Here is a 25,049-nt window from a genome sequence, read left to right on the forward strand (position 1 = left end):
GCCACACTCACTCCAGCCCAACCCATGGGCTTTTGTTCACGTGGCTCTCTGCCCACGCCTCCTCCAGGGCCTTCCCGGACCGGGGCCACTGGCTCAAATGTTCTCCAGCCTCTAGCCACAGCTCTAATCTGCTCTTCTCAGCACCTGGCTGAGGCCTGGCACACCAGGCCTTTGAGCAAGAAGTGCTGCCGTCCTCCCCAGACTCAGACTCACTCCACACTTTATCTTCTCCTCCCTTTGGGCTTGGAACTCTTCCTATCTTGGATTAGAGTCATGTACCAGGTTGGAAAGAATTATTATCTTGACAGCTGGTGCCAGAATGCCTCTTAGGGGGAACTGCCTTTGTTCAGGAAAATACTTTCATGAGCTGCTCAGGGTAGATAGAGGTGAGATCCTGAGGGCTGGGTTAGCAGCAGGCAGAACAACAAAAGGGAGCTAAACTCCTTGCCTGGCAGGCCTTGAAAGGGAATTTGGGGTGGGTGGGGGAGAAGAGGCAGCAGGGAGGTGTGCAGAGGGCAGCAGGAAAGCCAGTATCATGGGGAAGCCAGGGATATTTTAAGACCAGGGTATCTAATGTTCAGCTTTTGTTTTTTGTTTTCACAGGAACCTTATTGAGGTGAAATTCCCATACCAGTCAATTGACCCACTTAAAGTGTACAGTGCTTGTTCTGTTTTGTTGGTTGCTGTGCCCCCCCTTCACACCCCTAACCCTCAGTGCCATATGTGTCACACGTTAAGCCTGGAGGGGAAAGGGACAGTGCCCCTCAGTGGCCTACATCATGGCAGAGAGCAAGAACAGATCTACCTGTCAGAGCAAGAGGTGACTGTGAGGCTGGAAACCCTTTCCAAGAGAGAAGCTGGATCCCAGGAGTGTACAGGATGTTACCACAGAGCACAGGGTCCCCTCTCCGAGGAGGCCAGCACCAGCTAAGATAGGTGTATTGCTGGCCCCAAACTCTTTTCTTGTGAGCTGCTCCAACACAGGTACCCCACTGAGTTCCTATTGGTGGGTCCCAAGTTTCTTAATGAATTAGGCAGCAATTCTGCTGCTTTGCAGGCTCTGGCGGTCACACGCCTAACCTTCACCTTCTCCATGTCTCCTGCCTACCTCTGCGCCAGGCCCTCTAAGCCCAGCCCTGACTCATCCTGCATACACTACTTACCCTCCCCTGGGGTCTGCACTTCAATGCTGGGGTTGAAGCTCTGGGACTCCCAGGAGGGCCCCAGTGAAGCGGCCCGGATCTGGAAGACGTAGCGGGTAGCTGGCTTCAGGTTGGTGACAGTAACTGCAGGTGTCCCTGTCTTCACCATGGAGTAAGTTTGCTCACTTTGACCCTGCAGAAGACAGAGAAGTAAGGCCCAGACCCAGTGCTTGACACTCTTTTGGGGAGGTGGGAGAAGTAGCCTTGGACCAACATAGGTGAGGTGCGGGAGCCAACTCTGATCATCTGGGACACTGCAGAGTTTTCTGCCAAGGGATCCCCAGCATCTCTCCACCACAATCAGGGTTTGTATGGCTGAGAAGAGCCCCACTCTGCCTAAGAGAAACATTAGGGAAGCCGCAGCACCTCCTTAGGAATGACAGGATGACGGCTGTCATGGCCTGGTAGTGCAAGGGTGAATAAGCGGGGCGCAGCCCAGGCATTGGCCTGATCTCACAGGGTTTGCTTCCCCTTCTCAACTGATTTTCAAAACTGTCCTGCAAGGCACAGAACAAGAAGTGTTATGATATTTGTTTTGTTTTTATTTCACAGACAAGAAAACTGGGCTCAGCTAGTAAAGACTGGCCCCAGCTGGAGGAAGCAAAGGCTGTTACTGATAAGTGCCATGCTCCTAGCAGCCCCACAGGAATCAGCAGGTCTCTCTCCTTTATGCGTGAGGTTCCTAACCAGGAGAGGTCAGGTGACACCTGAATCCCTGGAGGCCTGCTCTTTGCTCTCTAGCACATCTGATGGGGCCTGTCCTAGCGCTTCCCATCATTCTGTCTCTACCCACACCTCACTTGGAGGCACGAGAAGGCCCCCTTTTCTCTGATGAAATGTGGTCCCAATTCTTTGGCCAAGGCATTCCCAACCTGGGGGACAAGTCAGGCCAATCATATTCTCCCTTCTACCATTCAAACACCCCCTTGGAAAACAGAGAGGCAAAGGCTGTGGGACCTAGGAGATGGGTTGTCACCCAGGGAGAAGGACGGGGCCAGGGCTGCAGCAAGCCCCTCAGCAGAAGTTGGGGCGGTGGGCAGAGAGAAGTAGAGGTGAAAGAATGGCAGCTCCTGAGGACAGCCCCTCACACCTGTCTAGACCTAGTGGCCTAGCAGTGCTCCACTTTCATATGTGCTCTTCTTTTTTTGCGGGGAAGGGGGGACCGGGGATTGAACTCAGGCCCTCATGCTTGTCAGGCAAGCGCTTATTCTACTGAGCTATCTCCCCAGCCCCCAAAAAAGGCAGAAGGATTTTTTTTTTTCTCCAAATGCCTTCAGGTCAGGTTTGGCTGGCCTGAGTTGTGGAGAGCAAACCACAGCAACCTGAGCGTGACTGCTTTGTTGAAGCAGCCACTTAAAGAACTGAGCTACGGGGCAGGCCCCCTCATATGTGCTCTTCTTTCAAAATATTTACTTAGGTATTTATTTATTTTTGAGACAGGGCTATGCTAAGTAGTCCAGACTAGCCTTAAACTCATGATCCTTGTGAGTGAGCCTCACAAGTGCTAGAATTCCCGGCGTGTACCACCACATCCATCAAGGGCTGTCCTTGCCCTTCTTCTTTGAGGGTTTCCTGCCTAGACTTCACATTTCTGATTAAGGGGCTGTGAACGTCGAGCTGGCTCAGCTTTGCCACTCTTGGGGGTGATCTGATCTTCAAATTTCCTCCACAGAATCCTTAGCACCTGCTGCATACCCAGCTGCCTCCTAAACATCTGAGGTCCTCAGAGCTCTGTCCTGGCCACTTCCCCCACACACCCTGCCCTGCTGTCGTTAGCTACCAAGTTGCCCTCTCCCCAACTCAGGCTCTACGTTGAGGGTCAGACTGCAGGCCCTGCAATGCTGCATGAGCAAAGCCAAGCTCAGCCTCACACCCCTCTGCTCCCCCTCCTCAGCTGCCCTTTATCGCAATTAGTGGCACCCATCCTGTGGGTCACCCGGGTCCCACACCCAGCAGTGATGCGGAACTCCCTCTTCCTCCTGGATACCCCCCCACACAACACACACACACACACACACACACACACACACACTCACACACTCACGCACACACACAGCTCTCAAGAGACTTCCAATATTCAAAAGCTATTAACTGATTCAGCAGAGCAGCCCCGCGCGTCACTGAGGAGTGAGCTGAGTTCTGACACGCGTAGTGCTGACATGGGAAGAGCCTTCACCTTAATGAATTTAGTCTGCACCAAGGTGAGAAGCAGTTTAACGGTAGATTACATCTCAGGCTTAGACAATCAATTTATGGGGAAAAGAGAGTGGCCTGGGATGTAACTCCATTTGTAAAAATCATGGTTTAACTACAGCCATAGATTAAAAATGAAGAGAAGGGGAGATAACGCCGGGCTTGGTGACTTGCTGGTAGTTCCATCTACTACTCAGGACAGTGAGACAGGAAGATTGCTTGAGTCTAGCAAACACAGCAAGGTTCTGTCTCAAAAACAAAAAAAGAAGAAAAGGAAAGGTTTGAAAAAAAAAAAAAGCATCTTATGTAAAGCTATGAGATTAGTCTTATGGAGTTTATAATAAGGTATTGTATTTTACTATAATTATAAGTGATGTGCTCTGTGCACACCCATAGTGTCTGTGAGATGTAACTGGTGCATTCATCACCCTGGAGAGCTGTCTGATAAACACCAGCCCATCGCCCCACCCTGCCCTGTGTGCCCACGGTTGGCCATTTTTTTAAAAATTGAAACAATGTATTTCTATTCTTTCTTTTTTAAAAAAGCGTTCTGCAGATTGTATGTATAATAAGCCACACAAACTCTGGACCAGCCCTTTAACCTGTTTGTCAACCGGAAACGCTGGGCCCAGGCGTGGACATGAAGATGTGACTGGTGATGAGGGTGGGTGTCCCTGGAAAAGAGAAGGGTACAGGGCCCTGGGTGCCCTCCGGAGGGACAGGAAAAGGGGCTGCCTGGGAGGCTGGTGGAAGTTTGGAAAGAAAGTAAGGGCCTTTTGCTGGGAGGACAGAGAAAGGGTAGCAAGCCTCTTGGCTACTCACCTTCTCGTAGTACCGGATCTCATACTCTGTGCCGTTGGCCCCGGGGGTTCCAGCCACGATGGGCTCCCGCCATGACAGGGACACGCTCTGGGGCTCCACTCGGTCCCTCCGGATCTCATCCTCCTCCCAGGGTGCTGAAAGTTAAGTACAGCCGGGTTCTTCACCAACACCCGCTGCAGTGGGGGCTGGAGAGGGCGGGGGAAGGATGGGACCTGGGAGGCGGGGCTAGTGGGCTGTGGGCGGGGCTAGAAAGGGCACGGAGAGGGCAGCTCCTCAACACCTCATTGCCTCCTAGGGGGACCCTCCCGCTCCTTGTCTACCCTACACCCCAGCTTCCCTCATGGTAGTTGGGTCTAATCTCCAGATTCTTTCTACATTGTCTATGCTTAGAGACAAGTCAGCACAGAGGCAGGGAGACCAGCCACCTAGGTTGGGGCAAAGCACTCAACAACCTAGAAACAGAAGCGACTTCTGTCCCAGCACAATGAAGAGCACATATGGAAAGCCACAGCAACCATCATGCTCAGTAGGGAAGACTGAAGACTCTAAGATCAGGACAGGCGAGGGTGCAAATGCTGCTACTATTCATCATAAGCTTGGAAGCTCTACCTAGCAACTGGACAAGAAAAGGAAATAAAAGGCAGAAGCACATTACCTCTGCTGTTAGATGACATGATCTTATAAGTAGAAAATCCTAAATATCCACCAGATACTTTCAAAACTGATAAATACAGCAGTTACAGGATATAAAAAGCAATGACTTGCATTTTATATACTAACATTGAATAATTTTTAAAGGAAATAAGTTAGTCACAGTGGCACATGCCTACCATCCCTGCTACTAGGACAGCTAAGGCAAGATCACAAGTTCAAGCCCAGCCTGGGCAATTTAGCAAGATCCTGTCTCAAAATAAAAAGAATGGGGAATGTATCTCAGTGTCACAGTGTTCCTAGGTTAATCCCTAGTATTACAAGAATTTTAAAAAGCATATTAAACAAATATACTGCTTAGGCAGGCACAGGGACCTGGGTTTGATGCCATCCCCATCCCTGAGGCATGCTGAGACAGCGATTGAGACTGGGCATGGTGGTGTGTGCCTGTAATCCCAGCGCTTGGGAGGCTGAAAACAGGAAGATCACTATGAGTCCAATCTGTGTAGTGAGACCTGTAGACCCCATACTAAATACATAAAAAAAAATTAACAAATATATACATGAACTGAGGGTGTATCTCAATGGTAGAGCAAGGCCCTGGATTTAATCTCCAGAATAAGAAGGAAGGGAGAAAGGAAGGGAGGGAGAAAAGGCAGGAGTGAGAAAGGAAGAAAAATTAATTTACCATACCCTCAAAAAGAACAAAATCTTAGAAACAAGTGTAACCAGAGAAGTAAAAGACTTGCAAGCCAAAAACTATAAAGTATTACTGAAAGAAATTACAGGCGGCGCTGGTCCTTCCGCCACAGCAACCACTGAAAAACAGTAGCCATGGCCCTCCGCCATGGGCCTCAACAAGGGCCACAGGTGACTAAGAATATGAGCAAACCCAGGCCCAGCCGCTGTCGCGGACGCCTCACCAAACACACCAAGTTCGTGCGGGACATGATCCAGGAGGTGTGCAGCTTCGCGCCCTATGAGCAAGCAGCACGCCGTGGAGCTGCTCAAGGTCTCCGAGGACAAGTGCGCCCCTCAGGTTCATCAAGAGAAGGGCGGGGACGCACCTGTGCCAAGAGGAAGCGTGAGGAGCTGAGCAACGTGCTGGCTGCCATGAGGAAGGCAGCTGCCAAGGACTGAGTCCCTCTGGAATAAAGCTTTGCAGAAAGGAGAGGGAGGGAGGGAGGGAGGGAGGGAGGGGGAGAGAGAGGGAGAGAGTTAGAGAAAATATGATGAATGGAAAGACACCCTGTACTCAGGGAGTGGAACATTTCATAAGGTTAGAGTGTCCTTACTACCAAAAAAGAGATCCACAGATTCAGTATCATTCCTAGCAAAATCCAAGAAGCTTTCTTTTTACACAAATGTGAAGAGAAGCCTACATTCTTATGAAATCTCAAAGAAATAGGAATGAACACAAGATCTTGGGAAAGAAAAATAAAGCTGGGGCAGGCCAGATAGCTCAGCGGACTAAAGCGCCTGCTTCGCAGAGCACTGTGGTCGGGTTCGATGCCGGGTTTGCTACCCAGCGCCGTGCTGGCCCCACCCCCGGGGTGCTCTGAGTGATGACTGAGACTGGGCCTGGGGGCGCATGCCTGTAATTTCAGCACTTGGGAGGCTGAAAACAGGAGAATCACCAGCAGTCCGATCTATGTAGTAAGACCCTGTACATCCTGTAGGCCCTGTCCTAAATTCATAAAAAAGAAAAAGAAAGCTGAAGGCTTCACACTTCCTGACTTTAAAGCATATCATAAAACTATAGTAATCTAAACAGTATGATACAGACATATAAACCAATGGTACAGAAGAGAAAGCCCAGAAATAATCCCTCATTGTGTGGTCAAATGACCTTCCTCAAGGGTACCAAGGCTGAGGAAAAGGACAGTCACCTCATCAAGCAGTGCTGGGAAAACTAGATACCACATGCAAGGAGAATGAAGTTGGACTTCACCTTAAGCCACATACAAAAATTGATTCAAGATGGATTAAAGACCTGAATGTAAGACCTGCAACTATAAAATTCCTAGAAGACAACATGGGGGAAGCTTTATGAGATTTGATTTGGCAATATTTTCTTAAATATAACACCAAAAACATAGGCAATAAAAGCAAAGATGGATGAATGAGACTACAAACTACAAAGCTTATGCACAGCAAAGGTAAAAATAAAGAAGTGAGGGGCTGGTGAGATGGCTCAGTGGTCTAAAGCACCTACTTAGAACAAGCTTGGCAGAGCACAAGGACCACAGTTCAATCCCCCAGCACCACATGTCAGCCAGCCCCGCCCCTTGGTGGGCTGAGCCACACACACACACACACACACACACACACAAATAGAAATTTAAAAAAATACTAAAAAAAAATAAATAAATAAAAAAAGAGGTGAAAGCATGACCTACAGAACAGGAGACAATATTTGCTAACCTTGTATCTAAATATCCAAACCATACACACAAAAGAAACCTTTCTATAATTCAATAAGAAAGAAACAATTAAAAAATGCTCAAAGGTCAGGCACAGTAACAATGCCTATGGTCCAAGCTGCTTGGAAGGCAGAAGCAGAAGGACCATTGATGCTAAGAGTTCAAGGACAGCCTGGACAACATAGTAAAACACCGTCTGAAAACCAAAGGAGCCAGTTGGTCAGCACTTGGGAGGCAGAAACAGAAGGATCACTATGAGTCTGAGGCCTGCCTGGGCTCCATACTGAGTTTAAGGCCAAGCTGAAATACAGTGAGATGTCCCACTACACACACACACACACACACACACACACACACACAGTAGCAACAGCTATTGGAAAGGCTGAGACAAGTGGATAGGGAGCTCAGCATGGGCAACTTAATGAGACCTTGTCTCAAAATAAAAAGCAATTTGATCCAGGTCCCACATGCAGCACTTGGACCAAGCTGAGCTGGTGACAGAGTCTGGATGTAGTGGCGCATGCCTATAATTCCAGCACTGGGGAGGCTGAACCCTGTACCAAATACACAAATGAAAAAAATAAAGTAAAATTAAAAAACAAACAAAAAGAACCAAAAGGGCTGGGGATGTAGCTCAGTACAAATGTCCTGAGTTCAATCCCCAATAAGAGAAAAGATGAAAAAGGAGGAAGAAAGGAGAAGGATGAGGGAAAAACGGAAGAGAAAGAAGAGGAGGAAGAAGAGAAGGAAGAGGGACCAAACTCAAGCAAAGGACTTGTTTCTGAGTGGTGTAGGCATGGAAACAAGGCCAACACATGATAACAATGCAAATGCTGTACTGATGCACTGTGCCTCAGCCCAGGCAATGGATTTGAATAGAATTTTTTTCAAGAAGATACACAAATTTCCAACATGTATATGAAAATGGGATTGAGCACCACTGATCATTAGTGAAATGCAAATGAAAACTACAATGAGATATCATCTCATACCCTTTAAGATGACCACTACAAAAAAACAGAAAAACAATCTGGCTGTGGTGGTACATGCCTGTAATCCCCACACTCTAGGAAGCTGAGGCAGGAAGATTGCAAGTTTCAGCCCACCCCAGGCAATTTAGTGAGATCCTGTCTCAAAATAAAAAAGGGCCAAGGATATAGCTCAGTGCAAGGTCCCTGGGTTCAATTCTCAGCTCCCAAAAGGAGACAGAGGGAGAGAGAAGGCTAAGAGGGGGTAGGGAGGAAAGTTAAGAGCCCTTGTGTTCTGCGGGTGGGAATGAGAAGTGGTGTGGTCACTCTGGAAAACAATGTGCAGATTCAAATGAAAGCTAGCTAGAATCTCCCCATTGCCCAGCAATCCCATTTCTGGACTATCTCCAGAAGAACTAAAAACAGGTCCTCGGGGAGATTTCCACACTCATGTTTTTTTGCAGCATTATTCACGGCAGCTAAGAGAGGGAAGCAACCTACACATCCACCAGTGGATGGATGGATAAAGAAGATAAAGCCTACCCACAGAAACCTCCTGCCATAGGCTGTATACATGGAAACAGCCTAAAGACATCACTCTGAAGTAAACCTGGCACAAAAAGACAAACACTGCACTTTTTAAATATAAGGTATTAAAGTTGCCAAGCTCTAAGAAAGCAGAATGGTGGTGGCCTGGGGAGAGTAGAGGGGACAAAAGGGAGCTGTACAATGGGTTGAGAGTTTCAGTTTGCAAGATGAAAAAGTTCTCAAAATTGATTCAAATGGCAAGATTTATGTTATGTGCTTTTATCATTACAAAAATACTGATGCGGGGCTCGGAAGATGGCTCAGTGGAATAAGTGCTTCCCTGGAAAACGCAAGGGCCTGAGTTCAATCCCTGGTTCTGAAAAAAAAAAATACTGATGCCCAGGTCATATACCAAAGTAATTAAGTCATGACCTCCAAAAGGCAAGGCTGAGGCATTAGGGTGTATAATTTTAAGGCTTGTCTGTTAGTCCAATGTACAGACAAGTTTTAGAAACACCAGTCTAGATTATGTCTAATTAATAATGATACACACACACACACACACACACACACACACAGGTGGGGGAGGTGGGCAAAAGAAAAGCTTGGAAAGATGTGGGGGGAGTGAGAGGGACACATAGAATGAATTAAGATGTGCTATATATGCACACCAGTTCCCTATAGAAATGTAACCATTATGCATTGCAAATATGGACTAACAAAAATGAAAAGGAGAAGCCAGACAGAGAGGCAGAAGGAAAACTGGAATCAAACATGGTCATAAAAGCCAGAGAGGTTGCAAGGAGAAACCAATGGAAGAGAATATTGAAGAATATGTGGGGCTGGGGAGATAGCTCAGTAGACTAAGCACTTGCATGGCAAGCGCAGGGTCCTAAATTCAATCCCCGGTACCACACACACACACACACACACACACACACACACACACACACACACACAGCAAAATGGAAACAACAGGGCCAGGCCTGTTAGGAGATTTTGCAATGCTTATGAAGGGCTGAGCATAAAATCTAACATGGGGCAAGCTCTCCATACAATGCGAGGTGACCGACAGGAGGAGCGAGGGGCAGCAGCACCACATGTCTAGGAAAGACCGGGGACAGGGATGTGCAATGCCCCCTGGCCACAACGGTGAGTTTGCTGGACAGCTCAGGGCATTCGGGCTGTAGCTATCAGCCAGCCGAGGGGCAAGAACTGAAGGCAGGCCACTGAGGGTGCACTCATGGAAAAACGCTTGGCTGTGGCTTCCAGCCTTTGGTGCTTTCACGCTAGCAGCCCCCACCTCAAGACTCTCCCGAATTGCAGCTGAAACAAGAAACTTCAGAAAGCGTTGAAAATCTACCATCTCACCATAAATGCATCTTGACAGCAGGCTGTCAGAATGGGGGACAGCGACTTGAGTGGCATATTTTTACCTAGGATAAAGCCAGTGGAACTAGATGGAAAAGTGTAATTGTAATGAACCCCAGGCTCTGCTGCCCACAGAGTGGCATTGCCTACTATTCTAAAAATAACTTGAAAAAGCCTTTATTCTTCCCCCTAGTGTCTGACCCTAAAAAAAAAAAGCAAGGTCTTTGTCAAGTGGACAATGCACAGCCATCATACCAGCGCTCGACTGCCTTTGAGGGAAAGTGCTCTTCTCTGTTCCCAGGGGTGCCGCTCAGCCAGAACTCACTTCGAGATGGCAGCTCCCCCAGGGAACTGAGACAAGAGGAGAGATGCAGCTTCGAGAAGGTGACATGTCCTTCGTGGGTGTGGATGCGGGAAGAGGCAAGGAGTGTCATCTTTGAACCACTGAGGGTCTTGGACGGCCAGGATGCAGAGGTGAGAGCCTGAGAAGTCCTGCGGCAGGACATAAACCTGGAGCCCAGCTTCTGCTGTCCAGACCGGAAATGAAGGGTGCAGCCCAGAAGGGCCAGGGACACAGCCGACCCAAGGGAAACCTACCGGCCAACCACATCTTCCTTCCCTGTTGGCTGAGCCCAAGTTTTAATTAAGGGTCCGCTGTTCTCCTGTGGTTGGCTCAAGTGAACTCTGGCTGTACCAACGCACTAGTGTGCATTCACTCCTACCAATGATTGGTCTAGGCTGTGGTTACAATTCAATTCTGGTCAAGAGAAGTTAGCTAAGACGGGAGGGGATTTTTTTTTTTTTTTTCTTTTTCAGGGGTGGGCAGGGTCTCACTATGTAATTCAGGCTGGCCTTAAATTCACTATGTAGTCCAAGCTGACCTTGAACTCACAGTGATCCTCCTGCCTCAGTCTTCCGAGTGCTGGGTTATAGACAGGTGTGTACCACCACACATGGCTAGAGGGGATTTTCTGGTTTTTAGTAGTACAACATGTTTGCAGTACATAATGATTACATTCATCATGGGGAGCTGGCACATGTGCATAACACATCTTAATTCCTTTTCTTCACCTCTGAAGGAGAGGGGATTTCTAAGAAAGGTTCTTCATCTCCTTCAATTCCTCTTCCCACCCGCACTGCTCCAGCACTGAGGACTTCACTGAGCCCAGGGCTTTCCATGTGATAGGCAAGCATACTACCACTGAGCCACAGCAGCCCAAAAACTTTCTTGCTCTTAAAAAAAAAGACAGTCCAAGGGCTGGGCATGTAATATGTGCCTGTAATCCCAGTATAAAGCTCCTGGGTTCAATGTGCTATAAAAAATATCATTCAAGGAAGACATAATTATTTGCATGGGGTGGTGGTGCATGCCTATAATCCCAGCATTCAGGAAACTGAGGCAGGAGGACCACAATGAGATCCTCCTGTGTATAGCCTGGGTTACATAGTAAGCTGAAGGCTGGCCTGAATTTCATAGTGAGAGCTTGTCTCAAAAAGGGGTTCAATCCTCACAGAGAAAGGGTGGGGGGAGAACAGGGAAGAGGAGGAGAGGGGAGAAAAGAAGAGAAGATCAGACCAGAGCAGAGCAGACCACACCATACCACAACAGACCAGACAAGACAGAGCTCTTCTTATGCCCTTGGATGCTAAAGAGATGATATCTGGGGCTGTCAAGGCAACCTGCCACCATGAAGGAACCTGTCCATGTGAGAAAGGTGGCAGGTAGATGGAAAAACCTTGGTGCTTGAGGACTCTGCTGAGCTGCTGAATTAACTCCCTCTAACTGTAGTCTTCCCAGGCAACCTAAGAATCATTTCCGTTAAGGTCAATTGGATTGAGATTTACTGTTACTTTCAGTCAAAAGCCTCTAGACAAACCCAAAGGGCAATTCACACATATTTTTGGCAAACACCAGCTATTCCTTGTTCAAGAACAAATAAACAGAAAACATCGAGAAATTGGGCAAATGAAAAATATTTCGAAATGAAGGAACATCAAGGTTATTTTGAAGACTCAGCAGGAGTCAATCTCGAAAAGGATTTGGTGTGACAGGTGAGAAAGGAGGAGCCTGCCTGACGTCTTCAATGAGAAAGAAAACAGAAGAGGAAGACCAGGAAGAGAGGACAGCCGGAAAAGCAGGAGGAGACACGGTGAAAATGACGGGGACGGAAACTGCGGAAATCAAAAGCACATTAGCAAAACTGAAATATTTCAAAAAAAATTCATAGCAAATACAAACAGTGTTAACAAAATCACAGTAGACTGGAAAACCTAACATCAAGTATAAAATAAGAAGGAAATAGAATCAAATTATATACTTTATGTAATATAGACAGAAAAAGAGAGGGACAGAATAAAACACTACAGAATAATGTGCATCGTTTGAAGCAGCCATGATACAGTGTACTTATTTGCTACATCTCATATGGCAAAGAAAACTTCCAAAGTTAATAAAAGTTTTTATTTGTTTTTGTTTTTTTAAGACAAGGTCTCAAAAAAAAAAAAAGACAAGGTCTCACTATGTAACTGTAACCCAGGCTGGCCTTGAACTCTTGGCAGTGTTCCTTCCTCCGCCTCCTGAGTGTGGGGATTACAGACATGCACCTCTGTGCCTGGCTATTTTAAAAGAGGAAAAGTTATACAAAATTCTTTTTTATTATTTTTAAAATTTTTTTATGAGCAGAATATATTTATTGAGGGAAAGAAAGCTCCTGTCTGAGAGAGGGACAGGAGGGGAGCCCTGAGTGGGTGGGCCCCAGGAAATTTTTTTATGTATGCTGTCTCACTACGCAGCTTGGACTCATACTGATCCTCCTGTTTTCAGCCCCCTAGTACTGGGTTTACAGGTGTGGGCCACCACGCCTGGTCTCAGTGCCCAGCTCAGCATACCTGGGGATGGGGCCAGCATGGCATGTGGCACCCTGGATCGAACTCTGGTTCCTGCACTTGCCTAAGTAAGGCAAGACAGTAAGATAGTCTGCTGAGCTATCTTACCAGCCCTCAAAAATCTTTTTTTTTTTTTCTTTTTAACCACAGAAGAGTAAAATCAGAAATGAAAAGATAAAGGAAAAGCAATGCATCTGGAAGTGAAAAATATATCCTCTAAAATAATTTGACTCAAAACCACAATACTGGAAAAAATATAGGCATACATCTTTGTGATCCTGGATTAGGTAATAATACTTAATGTTAGAAATAACACCCAAAGTACAAGCAACTGATTTTTAAAAGCAAACAAATTATACTGCATCTAAATTACATGCTTTTTTATGATTCACAGAACACTCGGGAAAAAACAGTGAAAGACAACCCACAGAGTAGGAGAAAATATTTGCAAATCATATATCTGATAAGGCCTTTATGGGTAACCTGGGCATGAATGATGGTACAAGCCTGCAATTTCAGCATTCTGGGAGGCTGAAGCAGGAGAATCCAAATCTGACCCCAGCCTGGGCAACCTAATGACTCAGTGAGAGCCTGACAAGGAAGAAAGGGAGGGAGGGAGAAAGAGAGGGGGAAACAAAGGAAGGGATGGAAGGGATAGAGCTCAGTGTAAAGGCCCTGAGTCCAATCCTCAGTACTACAAATGAAAAAAAAATTAAGTGGTCCTTAAAAGAAAAGTTTTAAAAACCTGGTGTGGTGGCACACACCAGTAATCCCAGTACTTCAGAGGCCAAGGCCAGAGGATAACCTGAGTTTGAGGCCAGTGTGGGTTGCAGAGTGAGTTCAAAGCCAGCCTGAACTACACAGCCAGACTTTGTCTTAAAACAAAACAAAAAGTAAAAAACCTACAATACATATTTAGTCAGTTCAGTTTACCTTAATAAGACAGTGAAGTATAGACCAAGTAGCTGAAATGATAAAAATGTACTTTTGCATATTACTGGGGGCTAGAAGTCCCAGTGCAACATGCCTGGAGGTCTGTCTTCTGTCTTCTGTCCCTCTTCTTGACTTCAGAAAGCCACGTGTTCCTGTGTCCCCATGTGGCCTTTCCTCCATGCACCCTTGGACAGAGACCAGGGAGCCGTGGACCTCCTCCTTCTTTATCAGGACACTGGTCCTATAGGAACAGGGTCCTTGAGATCCAATTTAACTTCTTAAGGAACTCTCAGCATTTTCTACCCCTAAGGGCAAACCCAGGAAAAGTGAAAACTATATCTTCACCCAAGGCCTTCTACATGAGGACTAGGGCTCACCATGGTGGCGGAGCCCTTGCCTGCTCCCCTAGCACAAGCCAGGCCCTGGGTCCAACCCTAGCACTGCAAAGTGAACAAATGTACAAACAAAGACAAAATTTGTCCATGAGAGAAAAAGACTTCCAACACAAATATTTATAGAAACATCATTCATAGCAGGCCAATGTTCATTAGTGAATGAATGGATAAACAAAATCGTGGCATAGCCATGCAACAGAATATCATTCAACCATAAATAGCAACATAATACTGATATGCAGGACAGAATGGATGATCCCTGAGAACTGGCTAAGTGAAAGAAGTCAGACCTGAAAGTTCACAAATGACATACTACTGCATACTGAAATGCCCTAACAGGCAAGCATAGAGGGACAAGGTAAATAGTAGTTACCAGATGCTGGAGGCAATGGGGAATGGCTGGGTGCTAACCAGCTTCTTTTAGGGATGATGAAAAGGTGATAGGAGGGGCAGGAAATAGCTCAGTAGAATAAGCGCTTGCATGGCAAGCGCAAGGGCCTGAGTTTAATCCCAGTTCCAGAGATACTGAGGAAACTCAAGATACTAGGAAAGAAACTTTTTTTTGTGTGTGACAGGGTCTTGCTATGGAGTTTAGGCCGGCCTTGAACTCACATGCTCTTCCTACCACAGCCTCCTGAGTGCTGGGACTATAGGTGTGCACCACCATACCTGGCTGAAAATTTAAGATATACATTTATTGGGCTGAGGGCATAGCTCAGAGATAGAACACTTCATGAGGGTCTGGGTTCAAACTCCAGCAATATAAAGATTTTAAAATGTAAGTGGGAGAAAAATCTTAAAATAGGAGCAAATTAATTCAACAAACTAGTGAGAGTATTCATACCCAGTAGGATATAACCCAGGGATGCAGAGGGTTCATTTTGAAATCTGGGGCGAGGAATACGGCTCAGCAGCACAGAGCCTGCCTGGCAAGCATAAGGCCCCGAGTTTGATTCCTGGTACCAAAAAATAAATAAATAAATAAATAAATAAATAAATAAATAAATAAATGAGACCTGGGTAGATAGCCTCATACTCTCAGGTCAAAGGAGAAAAACATATGGTCATCTTGAAAGGTGCTTAAGAGGCAGTTTATAAAATTCAGATCCATTCTTGATCTTTGAGAAAAAAAAGTCCAGTAAAAAATAGAAGCATTAGGTGGCCTCAGGGTTCAAAGCACAGGGTTTCAGTGGCAGACACACTTGGGCTCAGTGCCTGGGTCTCTCTTGGCACCTCCAACCTCAGTTTCCTTGTTTGAAAGATAGATGGAATTCACTTCAGTGAGTTGATATAGAAACTTGTAATGCACAGTGCCCAACACGGAGCAGCATTCAGGCAACGGGAGCTTAGTGTTTTGAGTGCTTTGGTTTTTCATTGTTTGTTTTTTGTATTGGGAATTGAACTCAGGACCTTGCACTTGCCTGGCAGGTGTTGTGCCACTGAGCTATATATCCAGCCCATGTTTTTGTGTTTGAGATAGGGATCTCCCTGTATTGCCCAGGCTGGCCTTAAACTCTTGGGCTCAAGGGTTCCTCTTGCTTCAGCTTCCCAAGTATGTGCCATAGTGCTCTGTTAGAAAGTTAGCATTTTTATTAATCAAATGAAAATGGAAGTGTTTTCTCCTATATCAAAAGAACAGCGTTGTTAATGTGAAAGGCCAAATGGGAAGTCAGTATAATATATATTAGAAAGGAGAATTTATAGTAGATAGTTATGGACATGGATATAGAGAAAAAAATCTGGGAAATAAATACCTCAAGATAACCATAGTTGTTTATGCCTGGGTAATAGGATTATAGTTACTTTTTCTTATACTGAGAATGTTTGTTTGTTTGTGACAGGGTCTCACGCATAATCCAGGTGGGCATCAAACTCAGTGATATTCCTGTCTCAGCATCCACAGTGCTGGGATCACAGGCATGTGTGACGGTCCTATACTTAATTTTTTTAAGTGAAAATGCAATAGCAAAAGTTAAATAACAACAGAGATGATAAAGAACAGAACTGCTGTTGCACAAAACCAGGCAGACTGGGAAATCTCTCAAAACACACAGGAAATAGATTAAGAAAACTAAAAAACGATAAAGGAAGTGACAAGAGTTGAGAATCAGAAAATGGTTGTACAGCCTAGGGTTTAGCGATAGTTTTAAGAGACAGATTCAAGGAGCTATCAAAACTTCTAGTTAAAGCAGTCACTGAAGAAAACTTTCCATGATGGGATGTGTATATGCAGGGCTGGGGAAGAATGCAGATCAAAAGGGTTACTGTGTCCCAGGCAAATTCCAAGAAAAGAAATCCATATAGGTTCGTTGTTAATTTTCATCAGTGGGTTGAGGAATTATTCAAACACCAGTATGTGTGCACACGCATATACTCAAGCTACTTAAAGCAATGAAACCCTAACCTCAGACTTTGCTGACTATACAAGTACCAGAAGACAGAGAAACAGGGTCCCAGGAGACAGGGAAGTGGGGTGGCAAAGCAATCACATCTCTTCAGATAGGAAAAGAATTCAGAAACCTCAGCACTCACTTATCTTTCTTGCAAAGGACGCCTAAGGGATTACTTGAAAGCGTACCCCAGCTGGGAGACAAATCAAAACTAGATGTCAAGAGTGAAAAGGGGGTAGTATAAAGGTGGCAGGCTTCATTTATTCACCTCAATTCCAGACTCAGAACGGTGTGGGCCCAATGGGATGCCAGCCCCAGCGGCCTGACCCCGCCTACTTCCCTGCCCTTTTCTAGAACCCGCAGCGTGGCAGCCGCGCCCCACCCGCGTGCCAGATGGAGGCGCGGAGGGAGGGGACACAGCGCTGGGCTGTTTTTTGTGAGACACAGGATAGGACCAAGGATTCGGCCGTCTACTGTGTTCTGTTCTGGTTTGTTTTTGTGTTTGAAGGAATGGCAGAAGGGGCTTCCCATCTCTTTTTCCTCTGGGAAATCAGAGGCAGGGTGGAGGGCAGTCCGCGACGCGTCCAGGAGAGGGGCGGGGACGCCACGTGGCTCCCGCCCTCACCACAACGCTCACGTGCTCACATCCTCGTTGGGATTTAGGGACCGCTGCGGGGCCTCGGGGCTCTCGGCCCTTTGCGGCCTGGCACCCACGGCGTCCGTCTGCGGTGGCTGGGGCGGGGTGGGGCGGGGTGGAGCGACGCGGGCGCGGCGCGGCCTGGCCTTACCCCCGGGCCCGGTGGAGACGGTGACCTGCGCGTAGGTGGCTCCCGCGGCGGCCGCCGGGCCCGAGACGCCGTTGAGCGCCGCCACACGCACGGTGTAGCGCGCGCCGGGCCGCAGGTGCAGCAACGTGGCGGCGCGTTCCCGCAGCCCGGCCTGGCGCGGCACGAAGGCCACGCGCGGCCCGCACGGTTCGCACGCGCCCGCCGGGCCCTCGCGGCCGCAGCGCAGGCACAGCAGCGAGTAGGTGACGTCGGAGCGGCCGCCGGAGTCGGCCGGGGGCAGCCAGCGCAGCCGCAGCGCCAGCGGGGAGCGGCTCAGGCTGTACTGCAGGTCCCGGGGCGCCGACGGTGGCCCTGGGTGCACCGGGGAAGGAGGCGCTCAGCGGGCCAGGCAGGGGGCGGAGTGAGGAGGGGGGCAGGCTGGGGACAGGCTGGGGGCGGGGCTCTCCTGGGTGGAGGGGGGCTGAACTGGGGGGTGGGGGCACCGCCCGGGATCCCAACCTGGCCCTCGGGTCTACAAGTGGCATCTTCCCTCCCAGGCCTCCTCTCACTCCCCGTAAGGGCTGCTCTCCTTGTCCTATCCCCAACACTCTGGGTCGTCCCCCCTTACCGAGCCCCAGGTCTCCCCATAGGCACCCCAATCCCCCCGAGCGGCCTTGGCCGGGAGGGGCACTCACGGGTGCAGGAGGCTGAGGGCGGGTCGGTGGGCGAGCGCGCGTAGCTGTCCTGGCACACGCAGAACGTGGAAGCGTTTTCCAGGGCCCGGCTGTGCTCCGGGCACGGAGAGCAGAGGGGTCGCCGCGGGGACACCTTGTAAAACCCTGGGGGGCAGGCTGCGGGGAGGGGCCGGTGAGGAAGGGGCTCCTCCACAGCTAGTCTCCCCCTTTCCTGCCTGTGCCCGTCGGGGGGAAGGGGTGAGAGTTAGCTTCTGGGACTGGGGACTGAGCTCCTGCAGCGTAGCCCCTTGGTCCTCACAGTAATCGTCCATTTGGTTTTTCCATATGCCTCTCCCGCCAACCTGTGAGGCATGACTCCACCGAGTTTTTGTTTGTTGAGACAGTGTCTCATGATATATAGTTCTAGCCTGCCTTCAACTCACTATATAGCGCAGGCTGGCCTTGAACTCCTAGCAATCTCCCTGCCTCAGACTCAACCTCCTGAATTCTGGGAGTATAATCATTCATCAGCATGTCCAGCATCCTCCCAATTTTTAAAATGAAGAGACTGCTCACTTTGGCAGCACAAATACTAACAAGGAAAAGACTAATGTTCTTGAGCTTAAGTTGTCCAGCTGCTGGCCCCCAGCCCAGCCCACCCTTTCCAAGGCCACATCACACTGCTCTAAGACTCCTTAGACAAAAATGAGCTGAACCAAGTGGTACTGGGATGGAGAAAAGGATGAAAGACAGGAGCCGCAAGGCTGGCCTGCACTTGCCCACGGACACACACCCACACCTGCACTCTGGCACACGCTAACTATGCCAGGCTCCCATCGCCCACCTTCACTTAGTGCGTCATGCATCCCCAACTTACACCCTGGCCTGTCCTCTGGAAGCAGAGCCAGACAAGTTGGAGGAGGGTGGAGAGAAAAGAGAGACTTGGACAGTTTCCTGAACCAAGAGTCCAGCCCTAGGCTTGACACCTGCTCAGTTGCTTCTCTCCCTTCCCCACCTCACCCAAAGCACAGCTACTGATAGCATGGGCTTATATATATAGCTGAATGACCGGGGTTTTACCCCTCATTTGCTGTGTGGCTTTGGGTATGTCAGTTGTCCTGTCTGAGCTTTGCCAGGTTTGTGGGAGGGCACTGAGACAGAACACGACTGAAATAAAACATGAGCTCTGTACTGACTACTCTCACACAATAATGATGATAATTATTCTTCTTTTCTTACAGGCCTGACATGGAAAGGAAGAAACACCCACTTTAAACAATTTCTCTCCAGCTGGGCCAGAGGGGGAAGAGGGATGCAGTGGCTCCTGGCCCCTCCTCTCTGAGCTCTGGTGGGCCTCACCTTGCACCCTGGGCCTCCCCTCCAGTTTAGCTGGTGATTGAAGGTAGCTGCTGTCCAGCTCCAAGAAGGCCTAGTACAGCAGCAGGGGTGCAGAGCTCCAGGGGGAATTGTCTTTGAGAGAGGGAGGGGCTGAGAATACCTGTTGTCTTCAGGACAGAGGACTCAGCTTGCCCAGAGTCCCCGGCAACATGCTTGGGAGAGGGTCTCGGGGGCCCAGAGCCTTTGGAAGTTACTGCCTTAATAATGAATCATGGGCCCAGCTACTTCTGAGGCTGGGACTCAGAAGGCCTGGGCTGTGTGGCATTAGCCAGACTATTCCTTGCACCTCTCTGGATTTAGTTAAATGGGGCAGTAGTAACAGCCTGTGTGCCTGAGCTATGAAGAAGGCAGGGGCCAGGGCAGGCTTGGGGGAGATGACCCTGTGTGCCAGGTCTCAGGGCCTTGTGAGAGGAATGCTGGAGGCACTCAACCCTGTGCGTACAAGAAGGGCTGCTGTTCTAGCTGCTGTCTGTGTGGTCCCAGCAGGGCCAGTATGGCTATCTCTGCCTTAGAGGCTGTGTTTAGAAGAGTGATGTGTTGCAGTGCATGCTCAGAAAGGGATTCCTGAGAGCCAGCACCTGCCTCCTCTCCTCAAGGTCAGAGTCAGTATTTCAGAGGTCATCTAGTTCGGCTGCCTCAGTCTGATCTCCAGCAGTTGTCTGAGCAGCAGCCGTGGCCTTTGCTCATATGCTGCAGAATGAGGAGCTCATCTCCTTCAGAGGCTGCTTTCGTAGATTCTGACAGTTAAAAAGTACTTCTTAGGAAGAGCCCAAATTATCCTTCTTGTCAGTAGTTCCCCTCACGCCAACCCATAGCAGGAGCTCAAATGTGCCCTGTGGAACCTCAGAGGATTTACACTGCTTGAGGCCCTGACTTCTGTGCAGTCCCACAAAGATCTGAAGATGCAAGTCATATGCTCAGATTCTCCCCCAAAGAGGAACCTAGTTCTTTCACTAATTCCTCTAATGACAATGAGGAGAACAAGAGTCAACTTCAGTAAAGAGAGAAACCAAAAAAGGGAAAGAGTATCTTAGCACTCTCTCCTCCACAACCACCTACCTCTTGAGAGGAGTATGTACTTAGCTGCAGAAGACACGTAGAAGGTCCGGGCTTACTAAACACACAGCTGACCACTATGTCTCTTCTAAAATGCCCCAACAACTTTCACCGATGGTCATCATACCCATGCCATAACAAACTCTCCTTGTCACACTTTCAGGGCTTGCTTCATAACATACCCCTTTTCCTCCTGTAATGTAGTGCAGTAATTATCCAAATCCCACTTCAAATAGCACCTCCCTGTTGAACCTTTTCCTGGTATTGTCCCTAGATCCTGTTCCCAGGGCAGAGACAAGGCCATTATGGCTTTTGTCTGGTCTCAGCCAATGGAAGGGGTCTCAGCACTGACTAGAAGTAGACTTAAATTCAGGGTGTGTGTGTGTGTGTGTGTGTGTGTGTGTGTGCGTGCGTGCGCGTGGTTGCACATGCTTGTTTGCACACATGTGTTGTCCTAGAGCATAGATCCAAACCTTCCCCAACGTCTGACTCATTCATAATTTTATCATCTACAATGAGCCAGAGACTGTTGTAGCTGTAAATACCTAGAGAAGTGAACAAAAGAAGAATCGGACTGTCCCACTGTACAGATGTTCTCCTTCCTACCTAAAGACAAACCATCAGTGGTAATTCCCTCAGCATCTGGGCATCAACCCACACACACCATCCACACTTGTCTCCCTTTTCCTTATTTTCAGTCCTAAAGGAAGGGACAGCTACCTCCTGTTGAAGACTTGCCCATCTATCTCTACTCTAGACTCATCTTTCTATAGTAAAAGTCCTTTGACTATATTCAAATGACAAGCATACACAAACACACACACCCTCTCTACCCAGTGACCTCCTGAAGATGCCATCTCTTCTACCCCTTCAAATCTAAGCTTCTTGATTCCCTGAAATGCCTCAGTGTCCTTCACTCTCAGCTGTAATGTGCTCTTTCCAATCAGCTGAAACTGCCCTCACGAAGAACACCAAGTAGGCACTGCCCAATCCCCAACTTGGCTGATTATTCAGCTACATTGTAGACTGCTCCCCCCTGGACCCTACCATCTCCCTGGGATTTCACATACCCCCTCCTGGCTGTCATCCAGCCTCATCCTACTCCCCAGTCTTTTTAATGGGCTCTGGTTTGCCACTTTTTAAATATCGCTCCTCTGTGCATCTGCACTGTTGGCCCTCTTGCTTCTTACTCCATAATTCCCCTGGTTTATATACTAGCCACAGCTTCAAGTAGTACCTGTGCTCTAAGCTTCAACCCCACTTTCTTGCGACCTCCCCTCAATGCACCTGCCAAGCCACATGCTGTGTTCTGTGCCAGTGAATGATCCTTCTGTCCATTGTTCCCCAGCAGCATAAGAGTCAAAGGATGCCTGTTTCCTGTGTCATGCAGCCACTAAGTGCTTTGGTTGCTATATCCCAATCATGTTCATCACTAGCTCTCAAGGATCTCTGCTACTACCTTAGTCCAACAGCCCATCCTTTTTCTCCTGGACTGTTACACTATTTCTTCCTCATCTTCTGGCCTCTAAGCCTTCCTCTCCAATCCTTTATTTGCAATTGCAGCTCAAGTGGTCTTTGGAATATGTCAATCTGAACATGCTTGATTACTCATTGGTTGTTATGGTTTGTGTCTAGTTATCCCCCCAAAGCCTCATGCAGTCACTGAGGCAGCTTCTAGAGTGTGTGATTAATTCATGATCCAATGCTGGGATTATGGGTGTGAGTGTGCACCTGCCCCAGGGCAGATAGCCTGAGTACAATATAAGGAGCTGAGAGAGGCTTGCTAGCTGCCACAGCCACTGCTCCTCCCTTTGTTCTTTGCTGGTTTTTGCTGCCATTAACTACTGCCCCTTTGCCATGTGCCACTGTGCCTTGGAGCAAGCTGATTATGGACTGAAACCTCCACTAACTATAAGCTAAATAAACCTTTCCTTCCTTCATTTTGGGTGTCAGGTATTTTATCCCAACAATGAGACAGAAGTAACAAAGACAACTCATTGTTCTAAAGTATAAAGCTTAAGTTCTGTTTCCTGATGTTCATGGTCTCTCCATGATTTGCCCCAGCCTCTCTCCACCCACACCCACCCTCTGTTCTAACTGCACTGGCTTAGCACCAATCAGGCTACCAGGCTTCGGCACACAATTGCTAATCCCAGGACACTTTCAGCTGCCTAGAATAAAAGCTTTCTCACTTTCTCTGGGAAGCTCTTCAGCCTTAGAATTGGGTTCCCTTCCATGCATTCTTAGTTCTCTGTTGGCATGCATCACAACCTATGGTAACCACTTGCTCACCCTTCCCACTTAGCACCTGCCCTGTATCATATCCTGCTATGGATGCTGGGACTGCTGAGACCAATAACCCCCTCAGGCCTGGGCTCAAGAAGTTTCTAGTCTAGTAGTGGAAATTCATGTAACTAAATCACTGTATACCATGGAGGTAAGTATACAAACAGAGGTTGCAGTGAGAGCTAGAGAGCACAGGACAAGATCCTGGAGAGCTCTGGAAGGCTCTTGCCTCTAAGTTGATTACTAAAGCATGATTTCTCCCAGAGATGGAGGGTGGCATTCATCTATATACATGTAAACCTGAATAAATGTATTCCTATTGAATGGATGATTGAACAATGCAATCATAACAAGTTTAGTTTTCCCTCCTCTGCCTTCCCACCACTTTGCATCCCTCTGTTATATGTCACCCCTATGTGATTTTTTTAACCCTTGCCTTTCCCCATCTATACATGAGTGTCTCAAGAGCTGGGACTATGTCTGATTCATTTGTTGTCTTAGCACACAAAAAGGACCTGGTTTAGAAACTGCATCCCTTGATCTTCCTACATTAAAGGCATACATTTTCAACCCCATCTTTATGCCCTGCTTCCAGTGCTGCAGACCCAAGAGGAGAGGTCTGTTTCTAATGTCCCCACCAATGAAAGGACCCATCAGAAACCCATCATGGAGTGCCCCAGGACGCAGTGATTCTAGTTCAAACAGTTGAGTGGGATCTTAGCAGTCATGTGGTGCAACCTCCCACTTTCCCTTGAGCTCAAGAATACCCCAGCCAGCCTCTGACATATACAGCATATAGTAGGTGGCTGCATGTGTTGGGGAGCTCACACCCTACAATGCTAGCCCAAAGCTTGGGGTGCTATAGAGATCTTTCCTATGTGTAGGATAGGTGGCATGGTGTGGTAGAACCTGAGAGCTGAGCAAACCTGCATTCAAATCCTGGTTTCCCATCTTCTGACTTTGCAAGTGAGGTATTGATCTCTTTGAGGCTGTTTTCTATCTGTGAAATGACAATGATGATTTGTTTGCTATGTGAATAAGTGAAAAGACCTATGTGAGCTGCCTATTACAGTCTGAAATACAGGTCCCTTGAGCCTCCTTGTATGGAGTCAGTGTTACCTCTTAGCAACTTCACTCATTGGGTCTATTAGAACTTTCACAAAAGATGATGACCCTCCCTCCCCAGCTGCAGAGCCCATAGCACCTCCATTCCTATCTGCATTGTATCTCCCAATTGCCACCTGTGCTCTGGGCTCCCACGCCACACCTCCCAGTCCACCATATACCTTCGCAGATGTCACCACGCTCCTGGAATCCTGCACTGCAGCTGCAGCGGCCCACAGGCACCAGCCACTCGCCATCAGCACCACAGTGCATGCGCGGAGGGCTACCAGGGTCCCCTTCCGAGTGTGCTACGCACGTCCCGGCCACTTCCACTAACGTGGAGAAGGCGCTCTCAGCCGCGGTGGCTGGGAACACAGCCAAGCCCCGCACTGTAGCACGGCACTGCTTGTAGTAGACACGCACGGAGACCAGTGCCACGCATGCGCCTACGTCCTGGAAAGCCAGGTGGAAACCTCGCCGGCTAAGCGGGCCGATCTCACGCACCTCTGTGTTCAGCTTCATCTTGCGTTCACCCAGGTCACCCTGCGTGAAGCTCTCATCAGCTGCTATCGTGTCAATCTTGCGGGGTCTGTTACCTCCCAGGCGGGGACGCCCACGGCCCAGGTCAGCCTCAGTTTCCAGGTAGTAGACGTTAAAGGTCTCCTTGCAAGTGCCTGCAGCGCCAGGGATACTGCTACAATCGCGAAGTGTGAACTGCAGCTCCACAAAGATGCGCTGCCCACGGCCGCGGCTGATCCATCCCGTCTGCAACCAGTTGTCCTGGTTGGGCTCCAGCACATTGCACACTTGGTATGTGCGGATGGGACGGTCGTGTTCATCCACGCCACTGATCTCCTCCCACTGGGACAAAGAATGAAGAAGGGGACTGCTCATATCCAAGGCACTCACTGGGGGTCAAGCATCAGCCCTTTCTCAGTCTTTTTATTCTCCCCTGTCTTCCCTCTCACTACCCTAAACGCCCCAAATGTTTAGAAGAAATTT

The 25,049-nt window shown here is 48.3% G+C and overlaps 1 protein-coding gene across 1 annotated transcript in view; it reads right to left on the reverse strand.

The window, feature by feature from the left end:
- Epha10 (EPH receptor A10) overlaps positions 1–25,049 on the reverse strand; it is a 38,270-nt gene that overhangs the window by 10,020 nt on the left and 3,201 nt on the right. The window contains exons 3-7 of the mRNA XM_004641037.2: positions 24,230–24,908; positions 18,225–18,380; positions 17,551–17,901; positions 4,218–4,351; positions 1,164–1,335 (exon numbers count right to left, since the gene is read on the reverse strand). Of these exons, the coding sequence (XP_004641094.2) occupies positions 1,164–1,335; positions 4,218–4,351; positions 17,551–17,901; positions 18,225–18,380; positions 24,230–24,908 (1,492 nt within the window). The remainder of the gene's footprint in view (positions 1–1,163; positions 1,336–4,217; positions 4,352–17,550; positions 17,902–18,224; positions 18,381–24,229; positions 24,909–25,049) is intronic.

The sequence above is a fragment of the Octodon degus genome, unplaced genomic scaffold, assembly GCF_000260255.1.
Source record: "Octodon degus isolate 3935 unplaced genomic scaffold, OctDeg1.0 scaffold00130, whole genome shotgun sequence".
Taxonomy (NCBI): Eukaryota; Metazoa; Chordata; class Mammalia; order Rodentia; family Octodontidae; genus Octodon; species Octodon degus.